Source organism: Microcebus murinus, chromosome 8, assembly GCF_040939455.1.
Source record: "Microcebus murinus isolate Inina chromosome 8, M.murinus_Inina_mat1.0, whole genome shotgun sequence".
Lineage (NCBI taxonomy): Eukaryota > Metazoa > Chordata > Mammalia > Primates > Cheirogaleidae > Microcebus > Microcebus murinus.
In genome coordinates, this window is record NC_134111.1 from 38,940,060 (window position 1) to 38,957,950 (window position 17,891).

General features: G+C 38.3%; 1 protein-coding gene across 5 annotated transcripts in view; it reads left to right on the forward strand.

The window, feature by feature from the left end:
- Positions 1–17,891, forward strand: part of PKP4 (plakophilin 4) — a 222,912-nt gene that overhangs the window by 173,239 nt on the left and 31,782 nt on the right. For all 5 annotated transcript variants that reach the window (XM_076005559.1, XM_076005560.1, XM_076005558.1 and 2 more), the window contains exons 8-11: positions 141–329; positions 2,521–2,741; positions 9,262–9,390; positions 10,479–10,692. In XM_076005559.1, the coding sequence (XP_075861674.1) occupies positions 141–329; positions 2,521–2,741; positions 9,262–9,390; positions 10,479–10,692 (753 nt within the window). The remainder of the gene's footprint in view (positions 1–140; positions 330–2,520; positions 2,742–9,261; positions 9,391–10,478; positions 10,693–17,891) is intronic.

A 17,891-nucleotide genomic window follows, 5' to 3' on the forward strand; every position in this document is an offset into this window, starting at 1 on the left:
CCTCTTTTGTAAAACTTTTACTGGTTTTGGTGTTTAGACTTAACGCGTGGTGCTGTTGGTTAGGATTTTAATTAGGGTTGATGTTTTTAATCTCACCATGATTTTCTCAGTTCACAGTGATGTCATTTTCCTGCCTCTAGGCTTACGGAGTTCCTATGCCAGTCAGCACAGCCAGCTCGGGCAAGACCTTCGTTCAACTGTGTCTCCGGACTTGCACATCACGCCTATTTATGAGGGGAGGACCTATTACAGCCCGGTGTACCGCAGCCCGAACCACGGAACTGTGGAGCTCCAGGGCTCGCAGACGGCGTTGTATCGCACAGGCTCAGGTGTGCATAGGCCCTACTTAGCCGATTTCCCTATTTCACAGGCCTGATGGTGGAAACGTTTTGTTGAGAATTGGGTTCCCCATTAGAAAGAAATCATGTTGCTGATTTTGTTGTCAGATAAGCAGCTTGACAGCAGATCAATAAGCAGTAAAGCAGAAGTTCATTTAGCACCTATTTATAGGTAATATATTTTTACCTTAGCACAACCTAATCAATGAACATAGTGATTGCACTGTTAATTCAGGAATAAGTTTGTAGAACTGTAAATCTAACTCTCCTCTGGTTTGAAGCATATTCGATATAGAAAGGAAAGCCTTTGTGGGGAAATTTCTTTGTAATTTTTGTTGCTGAACAAGTTTTTGGAGGAAATCCATACATGAGTCACTTGGCTGTCATTGATTTAGCTTGTCTGGATCCCAAGTGTATTTGGCATTACCCTTTCTTAGGTGTTGGACTTCCTCTGAATACTTAAACGTGGAATGTGAAATAGATATCCCTTGTGATGGACTCAAACTGGGACAGGCTGCAGTAGCGTCATTTATAAAACAGGGAGCTGGGGCATCACCCCTTGTTCCCACAACTCTCACGTTTATGCCACACCATAACAATGGAGAACAGAGGCTGCAGCCCACAGGGCCGTGAGCTGCCAGGTCATGCCTCGGGGCTGGCTCGTGGAAGAAGCAGCTTCTTTTTTTAAAATAAAGAAGTATTACAGATTTATTAAGATGCCTACAAATGAACTCCAGATAGCACAGATAACCTCTCAAAGACACAGCTCTAGGAGATACACTTCCCAGAGCACCAGGAGGGTGAAGGCTCTATTTGAATGGGTTCTTTGCCAGAAACTGATAGTTTGGTTTATCGAGGGATTTTGTTTTCTAATAGAGTGCACCAAATTTTACATTAATGAAGAAGTATTTCACTTGTTCTTATGTCTGTAAACTGAGGAATTTCTTTAATAGGATTAAGAAATAGAGAATGTTAAAATCTTTATAAATCTTTATAAATGCATGAAGAATATGTATACAGTCATTGGAGAGATAACTGCTGCTATAATTAGTAGAGGAATGTTAAATACAGTGTATAGTACCTTTATATGTATTATCATGCAGTAATTTATGGGAGTAGCTATAGAACAGTTTGATATATTAATCTTCTTTCTCTTCTTGTGAAGTAGATTACCCAATGTTATCAAGATCCACAGGTCTAGAAATACGGTATATAGTAGTGTTTGTTTATCTGTGGGGGATATGTTCCAAGACCCCAGCTGATGACTGAAACCACAGATAGTACCGAGCCCTTATATGTACTATGCTTTTTCCTATATATTCATACCTGGGATAAAGTTTAATTTAAAAATTAGGCACAGTAAAAGAGCAACAACAATAACTGATAATGAAATAGAACAATTAAGTAAAATAAAGTTACTTCAAAACAAGCACTGTGATACCATGACAGTCAGTCTGGTGGCCAACATGGCTACGGTGTGACTAACAGGTGAGTAGATCTACGGTGTGGATGTGCTAGACAGAGGGATGATTCATACCCAGTAGGAATGGAGCTGTATGCGCCAGATTTCACCATCCTCCTCAGGACAGTGTGCAGTCTAAAACTTATGGATTGCTTATTTCTGAAATTTTCCATTTGATGTTTTTGGACCATGGTTGACCATGGGTAACTGAAACCATGGAAAGCAAAACCCCAAATAAGAGAGGACTACTGTATAGTAAAATAAGTAACCTGTGTACACTAAGTTTTAAAATTTTGATGGTTTCAGTTATTTATAAATTTGAATAAATATTTTGTTTTTATCACTAAAATGAAATTATGAATTTTTTCTATTTCATTATTTATCTCTAAAATTGGTTTAATTCTTTTCTTATATTTCTCTTGGAGTTTTAAGTTATGAATCTTAATGAACATATTAAGACCTATTATATAAGCAGATTTACAATTTTATTTTTATTCTTTCTTGCTAATGAAACTGACGAAATATTATTTGTGTATATTAAAAACTTAGGTACCATTTTTTTTTAGTGCTAATGAGCTAGATTCGAAAAATCTAAAAGTAAGCTATTTGTATAATTGCCAAAAACTGTATTCCTTAAAGTTAAAAATATTTTACCTTTTAAAAGAGAGTGATCTCATAGAGAGCATACTAATCTTTTCCAAAATGTTGACTTTCTAATAGGTATTGGAAATCTACAAAGAACGTCCAGCCAACGAAGTACCCTTACATACCAAAGAAATAATTATGCTCTGAACACAACAGCTACCTACGCGGAGCCCTATAGGCCAATACAGTACCGAGTTCAGGAGTGCAATTATAACAGGCTTCAGCACGCAGCCCCAGCTGATGATGGCACCACAAGATCTCCATCGATAGACAGCATTCAAAAAGACCCCAGGCACGTACCAGTTAGGAGTCTCCAAACATTTCCTCCATTCTGACTTTTTTTTTAATTGCCAAGTCTTTTACAATCTCAGTAATTGCTTATCTCTTAACCCTTCCAGATGTATTCTAACTATGTGGATCATTGAGGTTAATTTCACTTTAAAGATAGATTTCTTCTTTCCTTGCTTTAATAACAAATTAGAGAATGCACAGATCTATGGGAATATTCATAGCATTCACCATTGAAATACTTCACCAAGGCAACTACCTGGGATAGCGTCTTAGCCAGAATTGAACAGAAGACTTTGAAGGATCATTTTACCCCTTTTCTTTTATCCTGACTGACTTCTTGGATGAAAGCATCCAAAAATTTGTATTATTGCTCTGAAGTGGGAAAGAGCAGTGTTGTATACATTTTGGATTATTGGTCAACACGACATAGAGCTTTTAACTAGGTATTTTGAAAAGCTTTCTGGCATTTAGGAGAAAATGGTTTACAAGAAATTCTCATATCTCATAAGCAAAGAAATATTTGGCAAATGGTAGATGTTTCCTCTTTCTAATATTGTTTGGTCCTGCAGACAACATTTTTTATTAAGATAAGTGTAAGTCATTTAATACTTGATTGATTTTGAAAAATTAGCTTTGTCTTTAATGAAAGTCATTTAGAATATTCGGGAAATAAGGATACTTTGAAACTAAAAGAATTTTTATTTTTAGTTTTATTTTGAAAGAGTGAAATTGTTGCTAAATTTTAAGCAGCTGTAGTGTTATTTTAAGGCATGTATGCAAGATTTCATTCACTCTTCGCCCACAAATAGTTGCTTCACTGGAAAATTGTTATGATTATTAATTCATTTTTAGCCACCTACCAACTTATTCTAATGAATGTGAATTAAAATGATAAGTGAGGGTTTGGTCTTTAAAACAAAATAACTAAAAGTACTTTACAGTTGAACGGAAAATCTGCTACTTCACTAAAACCACTTTACCTATTCATTTTTTTTTTTTTTTTTTTTTTTTTTTTTTTGAGACAGAGTCTCGCTTTGTTGCCCAGGCTAGAGTGAGTGCCGTGGCGTCAGCCTAGCTCACAGCAACCTCAAACTCCTGGGCTCGAGTGATCCTTCTGCCTCAGCCTCCCAAGTAGCTGGGACTACAGGCATGCGCCACCATGCCCGGCTAATTTTTTATATATATATCAGTTGGCCAATTAATTTCTTTCTATTTATAGTAGAGACGGGGTCTCGCTCAGGCTGGTTTTGAACTCCTGACCTTGAGCAATCCGCCCGCCTCGGCCTCCCAAGAGCTAGGATTACAGGCGTGAGCCACAGCGCCCGGCCTTACCTATTCATTTTTATGCCTGAAATTCTTTAAAGTTGATACACATATTAAAATTTGGTTCTGCTATTCCTGGTTTACCATCTTTTTCCTTTTAAGGGTTTTTAAAAATAATTTATTTAATAGCACCTCCAATATAATTGTCAAGAATATTCTTACTGATTTTGTTTTTTTAAATCCTCAAAAATGACAAAAGAATCGGGCACCCAAATCGTTGCAGAAATTCTCAAAAGGGTTTTGATTTGTAGGTAATTGTGACCATACCTTGGCTAGGCCTGCAGAGAAAATAATAGCTACCTAGGAAAAGCAAGGAGATATTATTAGAGCTTTGAGTTTAACATGTGTCTCTGAAGACTTCAGTTTTGACCTCGGAGTTGATTTACTATAAACAGGGATTTCATGTATGATAATATATTTCAGCTATTTATAGTATGATAATTTCATAGTCTAATGCATAAAACTGTTATGGCTAGCTTTGATTATGTGGAACTTTACTGATAATGCATTTCATAAGATGAATAAATGATTACCTTATCATGGTACCTGCATTTATCCTACCTGAAAACACAATTCAGGTGAATTTGAAACTTGGAAATTTGAAATTTCCAATTCAAGTTTCCATCTCAACTCATTTCCCTTTAGCCTAAAGAATTTCCTTTTGCCTTTCTTGTGTTGAATGTCTGCTTGCAACAAATTCTCTCAGCTTCAGTTTATTTGAAAATTTTTTTCCAATGTACTTATTTCCTTTTTTTTTAATGTCAGAATATTGTGGGGGCATAAACATTTTGGTTAATATATCACCTTTGCAATCTGAAAATATTTTTATTTCATTTTTTAAAGGATGTTTTTGCTAGATATAAAATTCAGAAATTACAGGTGTGGATTTTGTTTTCTTTCAGTACTTTAAAAGGTGTCATTCATTATCTTTAGACCTCTGTTGTTTCTAATGAGAAATTAAACATCATTTGTATCCTTCTTGTTACGTACTATATCTTCTGTCTGCTTTTCTGTTTTCTCTAGCTTTTAGCAATTGTACTCTGATGGGCATAAATGTTGTTTTCTTAGCATTTAACGTGTTTGGGGTTCACTGAGAGTAATGGTATGTCAGTTGATTTTCAGTCTCTTTTTTTTTTTTTTTGAGACAAAGTCTCGCTTTATTGCCGAGGCTAGAGTGAGTGCTGTGGCGTCAGCCTAGCTCACAGCAACCTCAAACTCCTGGGCTCAAGCTATCCTACTACCTCAGCCTCCCTAGTAGCTGGGACTACAGGCATGCGCCACCATGCTCGGCTGATTTTTTCTACATATATTAGTTGGCCAATTAATTTTTTTCTATTTATAGTAGAGACTGGGTCTCGCTCTTGCTCAGGCTGGTTTCAAACTCCTGACCTTGAGCGATCCACCCGCCTCAGCCTCCCAGAGTGCTAGGATTACAGGTGTGAGCCTCCGTGCCCGGCCTATTTTCAGTCATTATTTCTTTACATTTTTTTTCTGCCCTAAACTCTCTTCTTCTTATGGGACTCCAATTAAACATATTAGATAACTTTATTTCAAAGATTACTGAAGCTCTGTTCATTTTTTTTAAGTCTTTTTTTTCCCATGTTCTTCTAATTAGATATTTTTTATCAAAGTCTTCAAATTTAGTGTTCTTTGTCCTATAGACTCCACTCTATTGGTAAACTCATCCAAATATAATTTCTTATTTCAAATATTTGAATTTGAAAGAAGAATTTTTGATAGTTTCACTGTCTCTGATGAGATCTCCCCATCTATTCATTCTTAGATACATCTTTTTCTATAAGTCTTTGAACACATTTATAATAACCATTTTAAATTACTTCTGATAATACCAATATCTGAGTCGTCTCAGGGTCTGTTTCTATTGGCTGCTTTTTTACATCTTTGTAAGTCATATGTTTTTCTCATGTCTAGTCATTTAAAATTCTCTGATGACTGTTGTAGATGACACATCACAGGGAATCTGGGTTGCGTTGTATCCTGTTAGGGTGCTGCATTCTGTTGTGGTAGGTGACTAAATTACTGGCAGATCCTTTCCATCCTGTCCAGATGTGTTCTCTTCTTTGTTAGGTCTATTTCAGATTGGTTTTAGCCCTAGAACGTGGTCCTTACTCCTAAGACACAGCCTTTGTGGAGTCTTGACTAAATTCCCAAGGTGCACAGAAAGGTCTGCACTCTGTCTGGCCTGGGATTCCAGCATCACCTGGGACCTGTTAGCTCTCGGTCACGCAGAAGCCACACTCTACCTGACCTGCACGTGTGCCTGCAGACACGCAGCCCAGTGTTCAGCTAAGATCCGTGTGTGGTCCACACGCAAACCTGTAGCATCACCTCTGCACAGCCTCCTTGTCTCCCTGCTCTACACATGCTAACCACTGTGTCATCCCCAAATTCCATTATCTCCCCCATCAGTTCACTAAGTCTGTCATGTAGTACTTGGGCTCAGCTTCCTGTATCATGGTCCAGAAGGTACCCCTAGGTAGAAAACCAAGTGAATATGGGACTCCTTGGGTGTTTCCCTCCTCTCAGGAATTACATTCTTGTGTTGCCAGTTTTCCAGGGCCTAAAAACAGTTTCCTTATACATTTAATTCAGTTTTATAGTTGTTTATGGTGGGAAGACAAAATCCAGTACCAGTTATTCTGGCATGGCTGGAAACAGAAGTCTGGGCTTAGGTTTTAATGAAGCACCTCCTGGCAGGCATTGAAGCCATCCAGCCAGCCCACAAATTGATAGCAGTTTTCCAGGGTAAATTTCTGCTGAACTTGAATCAGAGTTGGCGCTGGAGCCAAGCTAGCCTAATTGCCCAGCTCAGCTGGAGCCCACGCTCTCTGTTACCTGGCCCTCCCGGCACCCAGGGATGTCAGGAAATCTTGACCATCACCGTGCCATTTAAAGAGGACAAAAATGTGTATTTGTCATGATTGTGAGTCATCAAAGAAAGATTAAATCCCACTCCTTGCACTCTGTTAATTACAACACAGATTTGCATAACAGGCTTTAGACAGATTTTCATCAGAAATGGTGAACACAGCTTCAGTGCATAAAAGGAAAACTATTTGCTACAGAGAATGCCTCTGTTTAGAATAGCTCATTTCTTAGGGATGATGAAGATTAATAAAACATCTGTATCATTAAAGTATATAAAGTATTTTAATACACATCATCACATTTAATTATCACAGCCAACCTATAAAAAAGATAGAAATGAAAGTTTTATTGTTCCTGTTTTGCAGATGGGGAAACTGCATCTCCAAATAATTAACTGGTTTTCAAAATCACATAGTAATCAAAGGACCTGAAACTTAAACCCAGTCAGACTAACTCTAAATCCTGTGCTTTCTCTGCTGTGTTATCCCACATCTCTTGGCATTTGCTATATTCTTAATGTCTGTTAATGGTGTTATCATCCAGCCCCTCCCCCAAGCCAGAGTTTCCATCTCAACCCTGACTTCAGGTTTTAGGTCTTCTGGCAGCTGTGTGAAGAATGGATTAGGGAGGGGGCGATATTTGAAGCAGTGAGAACATAGAGGAGACTGTTACAGTGGTCCAGGCAAGATGGAGAAAACGGATGGATTTGATACATATTATTAATGAATATTTTGGAGATAGTCGACAGAACTTACTGATGAATTAGATGAAGAAGATAAGGGGAAGAGAGAAATCAAAGATGGCTCTATTTTGTTTTGAATAACTGTGTGGATTCTTATGTGGGTAGTGGTTAGTCTCCTTGCCACCGGTCTATTCTGATTCCAGTACATTCTCTACTTGGCCACCAGAGTTATCTTCTCTGTTGCATGCTCTCACTCTCCTGCTTCAAAACCTCCATCAGCTTTCTGTTCCTTATGTGTGGGGGCACACATAGACCAGCTGGGTTTCACTGACTTCCACCACTCAGTTACTAATCCTGAGTTCCTTCTCTATCTAATGTCATTTAATAGTGCTTACCTCATGGACAGCAGTAAAGCTAAATGAGATAATGAATGTAAAGCTCTTCACATAATGCCTAATGCAGAAAAACTCAATAAATGATAACTTGCATTAATGGGATTAAGATTAAACTTTTTAAGCTGAGTGCAGTGGCTCATGCCTGTTATCCTAGCATTCTGGGAGGCTGAGGCAGGAGGATCACTCAAGGTCAGGAGTTCAAGACCAGCCTGAGCTCTTTAAAAAAAAAGGAAAAAAATCTGACAATTTGATGTTATTGATGTTACCTGAAAAAAGCAAATTATAGAAGAAGTGTGTGTGTGTGTGTGTGTGTGTGTGTGTGTGTGTGTGTGTGTGTGTAGTATGATTATGTACTCATTTTACAAAAAAATGATATAGCATAGTGGTTGAGGGTACAGACTCTGAAGACAGACTGCCTGGGCCCAGATGTTGCTCTGCTGTATCCTAGCTGTGTGACCAGTTATTAAGCCTTTCTGCCTCGGCTTCCAAATCAATAAAGTTGCTGTGAAAATAAAATGAATTTATACATGCACCTAGCATAGTGCCTAACACAGAATACATGTTTGTGAACCATCAAATGCTATTTGATAATAGTCCAGTTTTATGAGAAAAAATTCTACACCTGCAAATATGTATGCATGTTTGTACACATATATATATTAAAACTAGGAAATATCAAAAATTGTTTTCTCTGGATATAAGATTACTGGTAAAACATTTTTCCTTTTTCAAAATGTTCTGTGTTTCAGCCTTATCATCAAGAACAACCCTAAATGTTGTTTCTTAAGAGTCCCCAGGCCCGCAATATTTGTGATTTCTAGGCTGACACCAGCTCTGTCCCACCATCCCTTCCTCTCTCCTCAGGCATGACATCTCACTTAGCTGAAGAGCACTTGTTTACTTTTGCCTTGTACCTGCAGATTTCTTACATAGGTAGGAAGACAAAACTAGAATCAGGAGGAAGAACACTAGAGTGGAAAGTTCCTCATGTTAAGAATTTCCTTTGTTCCTTGAATCTTGTTCTCTGCATCTGTGCATCATGGTTTCTTTTAAGATCATAAGCATCTGGGCCTCTGCATATGTTCATCAGGGGAAAAAATATCCACATGTATATATTTTTATAGCTTTCAGTTTTTGTCTGAGCTGAGTTTTTTTCCTCATAACAACTGTTTTGTTCGGTGTATTAGCACAACATGGGCCCTCCTCTCTGAAGCCACGTCTTTCTTACGTAGGGAGTTTGCCTGGCGTGATCCCGAGTTACCTGAAGTCATTCACATGCTGCAGCACCAGTTCCCGTCCGTGCAGGCGAATGCGGCAGCCTACCTGCAGCACCTGTGCTTCGGCGACAACAAAGTGAAGATGGAGGTACAGGACACAGTGCCTGGATTCGGGCAAGATAGTAGTGCCTTTGCATTTAGCATCAACATGCTTGCGTATTTGAGAAATTACCAGATGTCATTCAGTGGCCTTTTTAAAGGGATATTTTGATACCAATACTCTTTGCTTCTTAGCTATGAATTTCAGTATCTGTCAGGAAAAACCGGGAGGAGTGTATTTCTTGGAGTGCCTTCAGCATTTCCAAATCCCACATCTACTTCATTAGCTTATTTATAAAACATGAAGCAAAAATCCATTTAACCTGAATTTTAAAAATATTTTCAAAAAATCTATTAGGTAAAAATTGTAATAGTATTCATGGAACTCACAAGCTAATGTGCTTTATGAGGTTCTGGTCAAGATTGATGGCAACCACAATTAAGTGAAGTCACAGAGGATTTATAACCATCACTAACACTGAACACATGAATATTTTATTTCAGATTTTAAAGATTTGGGGTATTTATAGAAACATAGCAAGTTATTGGTTATCGGTGAGGGTTCTGTAATATACAGATTCTTTTAATGTTTTAGGCATTTTTCCTCCCTGCAATATTGTATAGAACAGAAATATTTTTCATCAGTTAATATGCAAAACAACATACCAGCTCCAGACCTAAAAGTGGATGTAATAAATAAAGCTCAGAAATAGTCAAATAATGTTCTAATGAATTCACAAATGGAAGAAAATTTAAGGAGTAGCCTAGAGAACTAATTCTAGAAACTAAATGACTTCAGTTAAAAGTTCTTTCCTGTATTGTCTCCAAGCCTGCGTATAGCTTTGTTGTGTTTGTGCATTTGCACATAGCACTCCTGGAGTGAAAGCACACTTCCCTGTGTGTGTTCAGAGGGTTGGAGGAGGACTATGCTGCCTGCATATGGACAGGAAGGGAGTTTCATCTTGGAGAGTGTTCTCAGAATTTATAAAAGATGTGTTATATAGAATAAACAGTAGCCTTTAAAATGATCTGGAGGTACCCACATCCCATGACCTCTCCATAAAGATTTTGTATGATCACTGATTGATTAATCATCACCTGTCACTTAGGCATGGTACCTAATATTTTTCATTCTAGGTGTGTAGGTTAGGGGGAATCAAGCATCTGGTTGACCTTTTGGACCACAGAGTTTTGGAAGTGCAGAAGAATGCTTGTGGTGCCCTTCGAAACCTTGTTTTTGGCAAGTCTACAGATGAAAATAAAATAGCAATGAAGAATGTTGGTGGGATACCTGCCTTGTTGCGACTCTTGAGAAAATCTATTGATGCAGAAGTAAGGGAGCTTGTTACAGGTAGGTATAGAATGTGATCTTGTCCTAGAGGAAATGTTGAAAACAATCTAGACTATGACCTTGTATAGCGGCATTATGGAAGAGTTAGAGGTTCTAGGTAGTAGATGGTGATATATAGATAGTGTTCACAACTGTGAAGGCTGAGTATAATTTAGTCTAATGATTCAGAAACCGTTTGCAGTGCTGTAGGGTCAACTCTATTAGTATCAGTTATTGTACTTATTAATGCCTAAGTGTCAGCTAACAGATGTCTTGGTCATGGAGGACTGAATACGTCGTTTTTTATTATGTATTCCATACTAATTCTACTTGTTTTAAATACACTGGCTCTCTTTATTATGAAAATAAAATATACTTAATAGATTGGCTGCCTTCCACTTCAGTTCAGCCAGTGTCTGAGTGCCTGTTTCTGTTCCCAGGCACTTTGCTAAGTTTCAGGGATTTAAAGATGAATAAAAGCCAGTCTCTGCCTTTAAGTAGCACTCAGACTGGGGAGGAACACTGTGGTTCTGTGAATGTCAGGGAAATGTGGCCAACTCACTCAGTATATGTTGTATTGGGAGCACAAAGAATGGGTAAGGAAGTTCCTGGATAATACAAAACCAAAGCTGACCTAAAGGCTGAGGAGGCATTGGCAGGGAAACAGAGGAGGTCCTTCCAGTCGCAAGCTCAGCCAGCATGGGATCTGGCATCAGAGCTACAGGCAAGAGGGGACTGCTGTGTCATTAGGGAAGCAAGGGTGGAGAGAGATACAGGCTTGGTTTAGGGAACTTTTACAAGGAACTTAGTGGCCCACATGCAGTGGGGACACTGGGGTGTGGCATGGCCAGTTTGGGATTTTAAATGCGTTCTTCCAGCAGGCAGCAAGGTAGAGAGGATGATTTGAGGGGACAAACCTGGGAGGCCTATGAAGAAGTCAACAGTCCAGCAATAACAGCTGGAGCTGTTTCAATGATAGAAACGGGGTGTGGAAAAGAGGGAACTGTTAGAGGAATATTCCATGATCTGGGCATGACGGTCAGATGTGGGGAGTGAGAGGCAGGGAGGAGCGCGTGGTACCTTGATGGTGCAGTCAGCTCAAGAGTACTTGTTGAGACGGAAGAATGACTCTGCAGATGGAAGACAGATGACTGACAGCATTTCCTCTAACAGAGAATTTGGGAAAAATACTAAGGATTCATTGGCAGAAGAATGGTTAAATAAATTGCAGTATTCACATGGTGAAACCACACAGGTGTTAAAATTAGCCCATTAGCCATTTACCTGTAGTCCTAGCCAAGGCAGGAGGACCAGCCTGGGCAACATTGTGACAGCCCATCTCTAAAAAATAATCTTTTTAAAAATTAATAAATAAGCACATTAGAGCTATATATAGTAACATTAGATAAATCTTGAGAAGCATTAGCAGAATAACTACAGCATGATACTGTTTGTTTAAAAATTGTAAATATATATGTAGATTGAGACTAAATTATTTTTGGATATATACACATGGAATAAAGTTAAAATTTCTAATTGGAATGATAAAATAGATTCAGGATAATGGTTACCTCTGAGAAGGAGGGAAGAAAATGGGACTGGGGAATGTATTCTAGCTCCATTTCTTTAGAGAAATCTGAGACAAATAAGATGAAATGTTAATATTCGACAAAGCTAGATGGTGGATACCTGTGTTTTTGTTTTATGTTTTCTAGACGGTTTTTCATACTTTAGATATTTAATTTAAAAAATTTTTAACAGCATTTCTTCAAAATTAATCCCATTCCCCATTTGCTTCCTTTATTAAATCAGAGTTGTAGGTTCTGTCAGGTATAATTCAGTAACACTTGGGAATGTAGCAAACCATCATATATCCAATATTTAAGAAGAATCAACTTTCTCATAAGATATTAATGTTCAAAATACAACATTAATATTCCCCTTACTCCAAATAAGGTATGAAATTTGCATACTAGAAGTAGAATACACTTTACGTGTCATCTTAAACTCTGGAATGGGCTGCCTGCCTTGATGTGTTTTGAACTCGCCTTAACACTTCCAAATTACATATTGATTTATTAGTATATACTTCCACTTTGTAAAACGCTTTTGAGGCATCTCACCCTCTCACACCAAATAATAAATTATTTACACATATGTGTGTGTAGATACATAAAATGAAAAGTAGAACAAGCTAAGTAGAAAAATAGGAGCCAGAGTTATTTGCAGTACATGTGAGCTTTCTGTCCTTGTTTGATGTTTCTCCTCCCATCAGTTTGAACTTACTGCATTGTGTTCAAGTATCTTCTCACAGTAACACACCTGTGAAGCCAGCAAGGCTGGAGAATGACATGTGTACCACTCCCTGAGGGATCGGTGGTGATCCAGGGACAACTGCCATTAGTAGAACTGCCATTAGTAGAACGCTTCTACTCACATTTGGCTGTCTTTTGGTTAACTAGCCAGATTTATCATGGCTTGGTCCTTACATCCTTTTTTTGTTGTTATTTGTTTTGTTTTTTTGGTTTTTTTGAAACAGAGTCTCACTCTGTTGCCCAGGCTAGAGTCAGCCTAGCTCACAGCAATCTCAAACTCCTAGGCTTGAGCGATCCTCCTGCCTCAGCCTCCCGAGTAGCCAGGTCTACAGGCATGTGCCACCATGCATGCCACCATGCACGGCTAATTTTTCTATATATTTTTAGTTGGCCAATTAATTTCTTTCTATTTTTAGTAGAGGACAGGATCTCGCTCTTGCTCAGGCTGGTTTTGAACTCCTGACCTTGAGTGATCCTCCCGCCTCCGCCTTCCAGAATGCTAGGATTACAGGCATGAGCCACCAAGCCCTGCCTATCCTTACACCCTTACTGTACTTTAATTCTATTCTGTCATGATTTTTCACAGGAGAAAAAGTCTTTTCTGAATTTTTGTTTCTTGAGTTTTTTTTCTTTGGGAGAGACTGTTACAGTGCCTTTCCTGAGCTGAAGTCAAGAAATTTGTAAGATTTAGTGATAAGAAGAAAAGTACATGAAAGTTTGATTTTTTTTTTTTTTTTACATTTAAAAATAAATCAGATTTATTTGAAGTAGAGGCAGACTTTACTACCAAGGGTTTTTATGTGGTAATTTACCTCGGGCGCACTCTGGAATTGAGTGTTAATTTAGATGCCACCTTCCATGTTTTATTTCTGTTTAGGCGCAATACTAGCTTTTGAGAACACAAGATGTTTTAAGGCATGGGCCCTGACCTTGAAGAGAGGACATGGTTGTTTTCTAATTCAAAAAGAGCTGTTTTCCTATTAGATGATGTCATTTCCAATGTAAAACTAGGAATAACTTCTCATATTTCTGTTTTGGAAAAATCTGCCAGCAGCTTGTAGGCTTTAAGAAGCATTTTTGGTCATACTTGTATAGAGTAGGGGAAATTAAGAATTGCTCTGTAGCTATATACTTTTACCACTAATAGTTTATCTTGATATGTGGAGCAATTGCTTATGAGATTTTTCTCCCAAACGTTGGAATCAGAGAGGCTAGTGTGTAAACACTTATTCTGATTACTGTATGTAAAGGAGTTGGGTCAGAGGACTTCAGAAGTGAGTTTCTAATTCCAAAGGCGAAATGTCAGCCTGGGTTTGATTTATATGTCAACATTGTCTGGCTAATATGAAACTACCAAGTCACGATATAAATCTGGCATAGTTGCTTCTCCGTGTATGTGTGTGTACATATATTTATAGTCCAAGATTTATGGAGATAACAGAATTATTCACATTTCTCAGTCCTACAACTTAGTGGTACTAACCTTAACTGACATTCAGTAACATTTTAAGAGTGACTGATCCTTGATATGTTTTAAAGCCTGAAAACATCAAGAGATGCTTAAGTTCCTTTTTCATTAACTCTTCCTCCAGTCATAAGCTGTCTTTAAATTGTAGAATGATAGGGTTGGGGGACCTCAAAATTCATTTTGTCCAATCAGTCATCCAACACATGAATCCCCTGTAATAGCCTCCACGCTCATTGTGTGCTTGAACTCATTACTTATTACTTCTCATTAAGGCTGAGCAGCAGAGTTGTCTAAAAAGCAGCAAGATGATGTAACTTGAGAAGGCAAGAAACACAAACCCTCAGGAGCTCACTTTGCCTAGGAATGGCCCTACAAGAAGACCAGTTGAACCCTAGATCCAGCCACCAGGACCCCTCCTAACCAGGAAAGCACATATCCCTGAACCATCCTTGTTAAAGCATGTCTGCTGCAGACAAAACAGGGGGCTATGTGACCTTTGCACCCAGTATCCCCATCAGCTGCCCATCTCTTAAGATCCCCTTGGAAAGCAGAGCATTGTCCTTCCACATCTCAGCCTTCTGCCAGCGTTATCCACAAATACCAGGGCCCTGGCCAACCTCTCACGACACTTGGCCTTCGTAGCTATGGTCTAAGTGTTCTTAAGTGAAAATTATAGTCAACTTAGGAATGTTAAAGCACAATGAACTGTAGTGTTCAAAATATTATATAATTTGAAGAAATTACTATCCCCTTGAAACTAGGTATTCTTTTATTCATAATATTAAGTAATTCAACCCAGTTATTAATCCAAAGTCTTTTTTTCTAATCCGCTTTGTTTCAGTTTGGCAATTTTTACTTAAGCACAGCAATTTTAGCTATTAATATTTGAAAAAAATATGTCTTGCCTCTGATTTAAATGTAATAACTTTCCAAGGCCTGTAATTTTGGCCACTTCTTTATTTTCAGAGGGGGGAAAAAAAGTACTTTTGGCAAGTGTATTTTCCCAGGACAGTATGGCTGTCATTGTTAATTAAAATGTTCCTCTAATATGTAACATGATTCTTGTGTTTTCTTCATTGTGTTGAACATTTTCCAGGTTGAAACGTAATGAGCTTTTCTCTTTTTTTGTAATTACTGATATATGTGGGTGCTTAGAGTAAATTTTTTTTATTCCAAAGGTACTTTTTGTCGTTATTGTGATTAAAGTTGAAAGCTGAACGAAGTATAGTTGTTCCCCAGTTGGTTTATAAAATGAATGTCTGCCAGGCCACAAACTATGGATGGAAAATGGGAACATCTTGTCACTAAAAAAGATATGTTGAACTCATTTGTTCAAGATAATTAAATAGTGTTTCTAAGCTAGGAAATATGAGTTTCAAGTTATTGAGCTTCCTAAAAGTATCGTTTTTTAAAACAATAGACATTAAAGATATTGCACAGAATCTGGAGGCCTGCTTTTTAATGTACCAGCTGTCCCCAAACTATCACACTTCTGTTACCTTCTATTAACACTAGTGTTAAATATCAAAAAGTAGCCTTTGTTCTTCAGTAATAATAGACTTTGTTCATATGACTGTTATGTTCACATTCCTTCCAATTTAGCAAGTGATTATTCATCCATATGGCTAAGCAAAATATTTCCACACTGTTTATTTTGAAATTTTTGGATGCCAGCAATGGATTCCAGACATTATGCAGAACATGAAATTAGGCATATTCTCTTCTTGATCATTAGCTCCGTATTTCTAATTAGATGATAAATTAATAACAAAATGACAGTTGTAGACTAAGGAAGGGTAGATGGGCCAGGCTAAGGTTTAGCAAACAGCAGGACATTCTGGAGTAATTGGTCTTACATACTGCAAAGAGTGGGAGCTTGGTGGACATGCCTGTTGGGTTGTCACTTGCTCTTACAGATGAAACAATTTACTAAACATATCCCCTTGGCCTATTTATTATACCTTCAAAATAGTCATTTATTCTCTGGTCCAGAGAGGAGTCAATCTATTATTTTCTATCCTGCTTTCGTGGGCCACTAGAGCTATCGGGAGCTGCATGGGTCGTTTTCAGCAATCTGGCAATATCCCCTCCCATTTCCCAGGCCAGAGCAGTAAAGATCCTTATCAGCATGGTGCGCTTTATAAAATAACAAAAGAAACACTCTCTCACTTACAGAACATTTCAAATTATAAAAATTGGTAATGAGAAATAAAATGACAAATTTTTTAAAGTTTAATTGGTAACAAGACAGAAACAGTTTATTATAAATGGACCAATTCATAATTGATAGTTAAGAGAACTTTGAACTGGAAAGGTCCCTACAGAAAGCATCTATGCAGCACCCCATGTTACAGACTAGGAACTAGGGTCCAGGGATGTTGAGCTGGTGAGTCTCCAGGCTGAGTTCTGATGTACAGGCTGGAGATGTTTCTCCCCTGACCTCTCCCCTCCCCGCCCTCACCCATCCCCAGGCCACTGAGAAGGGCCAACCAAGAGCAGAATCTGGGTGTGCACCTGTAGTCCCAGCTACTGTGGAGGCTGAGGCAGGAGGATGGCTTGAGCCCAGGAGTTTGAGGTTGCTGTGAGCTAGGCTGACTCCACGGCACTCTAGCCAGGGTGACAGAGCAAGACACTGTCTTAAACAATTAATAAATACATAATAGGAAAAAAAATTTTTAAAGCAGAATCTGGGGGTACAAATGTCATTTCTCTCATTCTTTCAAATTACCACCAAAAAGGAAAAAGAAAAAGCCCTACAATATCCTTTGCTCTCTGAGTTTTGCCCAGGATTATAGAGAAACGTCCTTGAACTTCACCATCAGCCCACTCACGTCAGTCTAGTGATCAGGTATAATCATAAAGTTTCAGTTTGCTTAGAAAACCTTGAAATGTGATTTTAGTCTTGTGAGTATATTAAGATTTATAGTCTGAATATGAAAAATTCAACTCTGTAAGTATAATATGACCTTGTATTTTGAGTGTAGGCTTCTCAGTGCCAGGCAAAATGAGACAGTTAAGTGGGGAGACTCTGAGAAGGTCACATATAGAACTTGGGTAGTCGACCCTCGGAGTAGAATTTCCCAGCAAAATGACGTGCTCTGTCAATAAACTAGGTGGCCTGTAGACACAAGGCAGAGGCATATGGAGAGAAGATCTAAAGCAAATATGTCCTGGAGACCCCAAACCAGGTCCCTCAAATAGCTTGCAGTCTCTGAGTCTAACTGATAGTCTTCAGCTTATGGCTGAAGGCACCTTTGTCTCTAAACTTCTGTTGTGACCAGACAGCTAGGTTGAAGATTTAGTGCAGTCACAGATGAGCAAGTGTGTTCCTGGCACACGTATGTCAGCTATGGAATATATGCCTTTGGTGACTTCCTCGAGTAAATCTCTATGACAGTGTAAATGACCTAAGTCTGTGTCCGATGCTGAAGTAACCT